Source organism: Penaeus monodon, chromosome 2 (assembly GCF_015228065.2).
Source record: "Penaeus monodon isolate SGIC_2016 chromosome 2, NSTDA_Pmon_1, whole genome shotgun sequence".
Classification (NCBI taxonomy): domain Eukaryota; kingdom Metazoa; phylum Arthropoda; class Malacostraca; order Decapoda; family Penaeidae; genus Penaeus; species Penaeus monodon.
In genome coordinates, this window is record NC_051387.1 from 19054341 (window position 1) to 19061992 (window position 7652).

General features: G+C 33.2%; 1 protein-coding gene across 1 annotated transcript; it reads right to left on the bottom strand.

Moving 5' to 3' along the window:
* Positions 1 to 1722: 1722 nt before the first annotated feature.
* Positions 1723 to 6183, bottom strand: LOC119581534 (ATP synthase subunit C lysine N-methyltransferase-like; the record flags this gene model as incomplete). Its single annotated transcript, XM_037929711.1, is given in 4 exon segments — positions 1723 to 1914; positions 3030 to 3140; positions 3339 to 3465; positions 6058 to 6183. Coding segments are annotated over 4 exon segments (468 nt in total), but the record flags the coding sequence as incomplete, so codon positions are not given.
* Between the last annotated feature and the right edge of the window lie 1469 nt (positions 6184 to 7652).

The following is a 7652-nucleotide window of genomic DNA, read 5'->3' on the forward strand; positions in this document are numbered from 1 at the left end:
GCAGAACTGGACTGAATTGTTCAGTGCTCATACCCCTCCTGTATTTTGGAGACATTTTTATTTCAGAAAAGAAACAATGTTAATTTTACAGAAAAATATGCCTGATATCCAAACACTGAAAACAGTAAAATGATACCACAGCCTAACCCAATGGTACTGGGTAATCACACTATTTACTGTTGTTTACTTTTGCAAATTTTGTTTGCACATAGATGGTTCCACAGGTGCTCAGCCACCAAGGAGACAATTACTAAGCCTATTTTTCTAGTACTATCATATTGCTGTTATTGTTGTTGACATTATGCTTATCATAATGTTATCTCTAGGTAGTCCATAACTCAGTGCAATAATGATATCAAAAAGTAACATTTTGTTAACTGTGTCATTAAATATATATATTTTTTTATATACTATTCAATTTTCTGTAATACAACCCGCAACCCCAGTCACAGCAACTAGGAATAGGATCCTAAGCATGGAAATAGCATCCTCCCTGGAGCCAGCGCTCTTCCAGTCATGGCTTATGGATGGTACATTCCACATTCGTTTATCGATGGAAATATGCAAAAGCCCCTTCCTAAATGCAATCATGGGAAGTCATTCCCATCATCATCTGCTGAAATGCTCATGACGGCCAGTTCACATCACCCTGGACCACAGCCAAATTTTCCCATGACAGCATGTCGACATCACCCATTTCTCAAGTCAATTTTTTTCATGACATGATGTTCACTTCATCTGGATCATAGGGGTTAACAATACTAGTAGCAATAAGGCTTTTAAAAAGTTTGCAAATATCAAAGAAATGGGTAAACAGGTGAGCTAGATAGGATCTTAACTGACTCCTTGGTGATTAAACACTTTTGGTGCCCTTTCTATGTAAAGACAATCATTTTCTTCTTGAGAAAAGTTCAGGATGTGTCCTCTTATGTACAAGAGGATAAATTCTGTGCAAGCAAAACAAGGGCACTTTCAGGAAATTTTGGATGGAATCAATACATGCTGTGAAAGTGGATCCTTCTCTATATTTTCTGTACTACACTGATGTGGAGTTTTATGGGACTATCAATTTTTGAACTACAAGCTTCCAAATTTAGCCTAAAGCATTATTTTTCAGTGACTTAATTGAAAAACAATAGTTAGATTCTCATAAAGACAAGGGGGAAAACCACCATCCCCTGCCTTCTTATTTTTATTTTGCTTGAGCAACCTTGATATTAATCCCAGCATTGCAACAATGCAGCATAATTACAACTGAACATAAACATCATCATAAGCTGTCTTTTGCTGTTCAGCCCATGAGTTTTGGTACATATGTCCTGGTAATTCTACTTTAATTATATCAACTTTAATCTAATTATCTTTAATTTAGAGGGAAAAAAATGCATTGGAGCAGGATACCTAAATTATCAGCCTATCCTTTATAGAATTTTAAAACTCTGTAAATATGTAAATATGATTTTTGGATATTTAAGTATATGAATTAGAATAATTCAGCAAGCTTAATTTCAATCAGTTACTCATCCAGAAGATGAGTAATTAAAGCCTTATGATTCCACTGTCACTTCACCATCATTTCCATCCTTTTCCTCTTGATGCCAGGTAGCCTTTACACATGTCAGGTGACTTCCATGTTTCCAACCAGCATTGAAGGGAATATCTCCTTGCTACCTTCAAAATTACCAAGAAATGGGATTGTAAAGTAAATGAAGAAAAACTTACCATTTCCTCAACGCCAAAGACCACAACATTCTTATACTGCTGTAGGTTCAGCTTCCAGAGGTCATGTGTCATGAATGAAGTTGAGGATGAAACGCCTTTCCTCCAGGCAAGCCAGCGTGAATACCACACTAGCCATGGATTTAGTTCTACTCCAACACCAGATAATTTGGTTGCTTTAGCTGCAGCAACAACCTAAAATATCAGAATGACACATCAGGCAAGATATATTCATAAAAGAACATTCTATTAAAGATACAGTATCTGAGTTTAAGAACACCAAAGAATTATAAATATCAAAATAAAGTAAATATTCATACACAAAAATTAAAACCCGGAAAAAAAAAATAGTATGATACTTTTTCTCTGGCTGCGTGTGGAATTTTAGTCTAAAAACAATTTCATAAAAATTCCCTGTTTTGTAGTTATGAGGATTACCCTCCCCACCTACTCAAACTGGATTGTATGATCCAAAAGAGTCAATGGAATATAAATATAAATATTAAATATTAATCAAAGAATTAAATATAAAAGTGCAAAATGTCATGATTTCACTTAAGATTTACGTATACAGGAGATTAAAGTTTGTGAAAACTATAGACTTCCCTATCTCAAAACATTAGTGTTATCCTTTCACACTGCTTCTCCTCCTTCATTGGTCAGAGCAATTTCAATGAAAGTACACACATAATATGGTGTGTTTGAATGATTCTACAATGTATCTTTTTACTCATATCTCAAAGGGTTGAATTTTGTTTTGTTTTTAAGATTTAAGGGGTGGTTGTGAAAGTGAACATTCAAAAATTCCTATTCTGTAAAAATAGCAATTTCTCACTGTATATTTGAAAGATTAAACAAGGTCTTTCATCACATCAATTTCATGCATAAAGAGCTATTTGTAATGGAAAAGTTTGCATTATTATTATTATTATTATTATTTTTTTTTTTTTTTTTTTTTTAAGGGTGACAAATAAATGAGTCACAGATTGTTTTCTGGGGGGCTAGAACTGATGTATATATGCCAAGGCAATAACCCAATAAATACCTTTTTTTTTTAACTTGGTCAGAGACCCCCTTAGGATTATTGTTGTAACTAATAAAATCACAGCTATGGCACTGAAATTATAAACATTTGTTGAAATGACTTTTTTTCACTTTATATTTTTTATACTTCTACTAAGTAAGTCATATAAATGAACACAGACTATAAAATATAAATAGGTAGATAAATTCTAAAAAAAAAAAATTGGAATCTCACTTATTAGCATCAAAGCCTATACAAGAAAAAATGCAAAACAAAAAGTTCTTACTATGCGACCATCTCCACTGCCAAGATCTACCAGCGTTCCAGTTCGACCTTTTAAGGCTCGCAGGACATTACTGACTTGCTGGGTTGTAGCTGGCACATAAGGAAGACACACCTGATGAAGATAAGAATGTAATATCAGCTTATATAATAATAATGATAATAGCAATAATAACAAAATAAATAACAATAAATATATTTAGTAATAATAAAGAGAAAACTTGATAAATACGTGATTCTATACTGAGTATTCTCAGTAAACATATTTACTTAAAAAATATATTACTGCAGATTTTCCATTTGTTAGCCATACCTTTCTCAGTGCAGGTGCAACAAAAGGAGCAGCAATAATACTGAGTCCAATGGCTGCTCCTCCTGTCAGGCCAACCAGCACTAAGCCCACATTTCTGTTGCTATGCTCTGTTTTTTCTCCAGGACCACTGAAAATAATTACTGTTGTTACAGACAGTATTCAGTACAAGGCCAACAACCAGAAAACTCAAACAGGTATAACTAAAAGTAAAATTCTTGAATATTTTAACTCAACTTTGCCGGGAAAATGTTGTGCTCATTTTAGAGTTTTTGTGAAATTTCTCTGCCCACAGATGACTCTGCTAGTGCTTAGCCACACAGGAGTCAATTAGTAGACCTTGTGACCTTATCTGATTTCACCTTTCCTTGAATTTGTGGGAAAAATATTTTTTTTACTAATCAAGGAAAAGGGTAAACAGGTGAGACAAGTAGTATTCAATAACTGGCTCATTGGTGACCTAGTACAAGTGGAGTCATCTGTGTAAAAACAATAAATAAAGTAAACTCATAGTGGGTACGGCAAGTACGTACATGGCAACTTTAACCCATTTCCATTACACCCACATACTATTGGGGTAGTGTGTCAATTGGTGTGATTGATGGACAGTTCTGACTGGGTGCCCCTCCCAACACTAGCAGTGATGGCAAAACCACATTCATTGCACCATACCATAGTAAGAGTGATAGGGACAAAATATGAAGCTATCTCTTCCTAACTTCAAGACAAGTACAGAAAGAATATCTCTTACTGCAAGGAGAGACAACCACACCATTAAGAAATATATCCCCTCTTCCTGTTTTCCTTCAACTGTCATACTGTGGGAAGATTAATACTGGTTTGCCAAATGTTGTGAGGATTAACAGTGATGTGCCACACATTAACACATGTTTGATGAAGTACTAAGTAAAAACATTCAGTTTTACATTATTGTCATGCAATTTACACTGGGAGGAAGGCACACAGAATGAACTTGCAATAAATGCAGATCCACATCTGTCCCTGAAATAGTCTACTTATCAGTTACAAATAATAAAGACTGACTGACTGACTCTAAATACACTATATGTATGTGTATATGTGTGTGTGTGTGTGTGTGTGTGTGTGTGTGTGTGTGGTGTGTGTGTGTGTGTGTGTGTGTGTGTGTGTGTGTGTGTGTGTGTGTGTGTGTGTGTGTGTGTATATTAAAATAATATATATATATATAATATATTATATTATATATATATACATATACATATACATAACATATACATATACATATACATTACAATACATATCATATATATGTATATATACATATATATGTATATATACATATATAGTATATATAATATTTATTTAAAATTACATAATATATGTATATATACATATATATGTTATATAAATATAATTATATTAATGGAATATTATATGTATAATATAATGATATATATATATATGAAACATATATAGTATATATACAATATATATGATATAATTATATAAAAATATATAGTTATATAAAATTATAATATAAAATATATATATATTATTAATATAATATATAAAATATATTTTAAATTTTATATAATTATATAGATATATATTATATATATATATATATTATATATATATATATATATGTATATATATATTATATATCTATAAATAATATTATATATATCATTTTATATTTTAAATTTTATATACTTTATATATATATATATATATTTTAAAATTATAATATATATATTATTTTATATTATTTTATAATATTTTTAATTATATATAAAATATATATTATATATCTTTATATAACTTTATATCTTATATATATATACTTTTATACATATATATATATATACATATATATTTATACTTATATAGGTAGTATATACTTATAAGTATAAAATAGTTATAAGTATAAAAAAAATAAGGCTGTGGCTATGCTTATGGTATAGTAATGCAAGGTCTATTGACTTTTTTTTGGGAGTTCTGGTCACAAGTCTGCAGTGTGGAATTCTCGAACTCTGCTGTTATCACAATACCAAATCAGTCAACATCTTGTCTAATGCAGGGTAATGTACCCCCCTTCAACCTCCCTCTTGGGGGCTAATGCCCCCCCAACCCTGCCCAGAAAAACAAAAAATTCTCCATGTATGCGCACTCTACCCTGCTGTGGGTAGAGCAAGAATTCCACAATGTGCACTCCTGTAAAACTAGTCAACAGATATTATATTACATTACCATAAATATAGTCACTTTGTTCTTATTCTCAACTTGCCAAGGTATTATCATAGATGAAAAGTGTCTTATTTTTGGTCATTCTGTCCATTGTAACCAAATTTTACCTTGTACTTCATGAAACTATCCCAAAAAGACTATAACATATTTGTTAACACCAACCCTTCAAAAAGTAATAATAATAAATAATAATAATAATAAATGAATAAATAAATAATAAAGATAAATATAACATAGTTATATCTCATTGGTATGCCTCTCTTTCTCCTAGGCTGTAAGGTATGGGTTAATTTTCGACACATATCATATTCTGATTCATTTTTCAGTTTAACAATAAAAATAAAAGAATGAATCTTGCGTCCTTTTATCGAATCAAGCGCCTCGATTCATTCTTCTAAATTTATTGTTATTGTGAATGTAATAAAAGAGACGTTCTCGCCTTTCATATTCATGCAATCCTTCTTTTAAGCAAAACCTTACCCCTTTTATTGTTTACCTTATTTGCTCTAGTAACTTATTCTCTACAGTTGTCATATCCCCAAAATAAATGTTTGCCGGTGGACGCGGTGATGAAGGTATCAGCTGATTGATATAAACAAAGAAGCACTACGGGCATATTCACATTTTTGGTTCAGATATACTGTATAAATGGAAATACGTAAAAAAAAAAAAACATACATTGTATAATAGGAAATATATAGCAACATTTAAAGTTTAAAAAGAGAAAATGAGAACATGAATTACCTTTTAGATGAAAGTCGCCATCGCACGAAGAAACGAACAAAATTGAAACTGAAAAGAAATAAATTGTTACATCACACGTGCACGCTCGCGCGCGCGCGCGCGCGCGCGCACACACACACACACACACACACACACACACACACACACACACACACACACACACACACACACACACACACGCACACGCACACGCACACGCACACGCGCACACACGCACACGCACACGCACACGCGCACACACGCACACACACACACACACACACACATACACACGCACACACACACACACACGCACACACACACACACACACACACATCCACACACACACACACACACACACACACACACACACGCACACACGCACACACACACACACACAATTATATATATATATATATATATATATATATATATATATATATATATTTTTTTTTTTTTTTTTTTTTTTTTTTTTTTATCTATTTATTTATTTATAGGGAGGGAATCGTTATCAGTGGTTGCAAGGTCAACAACCTTCCTTATGTAGATAATACAATTCTCATGGCTACATCTGTAAATGACCTCCCAAAACTTATTGATGCTGTTGTAGAAGCCTACGAACACCATGACCGCCATGTCAACAGTTGGAAGAAAAAAATCATGGTAATTTCGAAGTCAGAGGTCCCACCAACTTGTCCATTAAAACAAGAGGTATATATCCAGCAGGTATCCTTCGTCAGATATTTAGGAGGTCTTGTCAACTCAGATGCTCATTGCAAGAAGGGAATCAGACACAGAATCGGACTAGAAAAAGATGCATTCTCCAAATTCCGGTACATCCCAGCATACCGTAAGCTCTCAATGCAAACAAAAGTCAGACTCGTTTAAACCTTTATCTGCGAGTCCTGGGCACTGACGACTGAAACTCGGCGCAATATAGAGACAATGCGGAAATGTGGTTCTTCCGCAGGATGTTGCACCCCTTGCACCGACCGAGCGTCCAGCGAGGAGGTCCTCAGAAGAGCCGGACAGGGACGCGGGCTTCTAGAACTGATCCGAGGACGACAACTCAGATTCCTCGGACATGCAATCAGTAAAGGCACTTTAAAAGGCCTCAGCCTAAGCGGAAATATATATATATATATATATATATTGTAACAATCCCGCTTGTAGTATAGTGCAGTACAATGTGGGTTTGTAGTATATGTAACAGTAAGTTTTAAGATGTCTAGGGGAAGTAGCGGAATAATTACAACAAGTAATGAAAGTAGCTTATTTTATAGCTCATAAGTTAGTATTATCCGGCTTTGATAGTATAAGTGAATACTAGTTTTGCTGTTTTTTTGCGTTTTATTTTTATTGTAGTA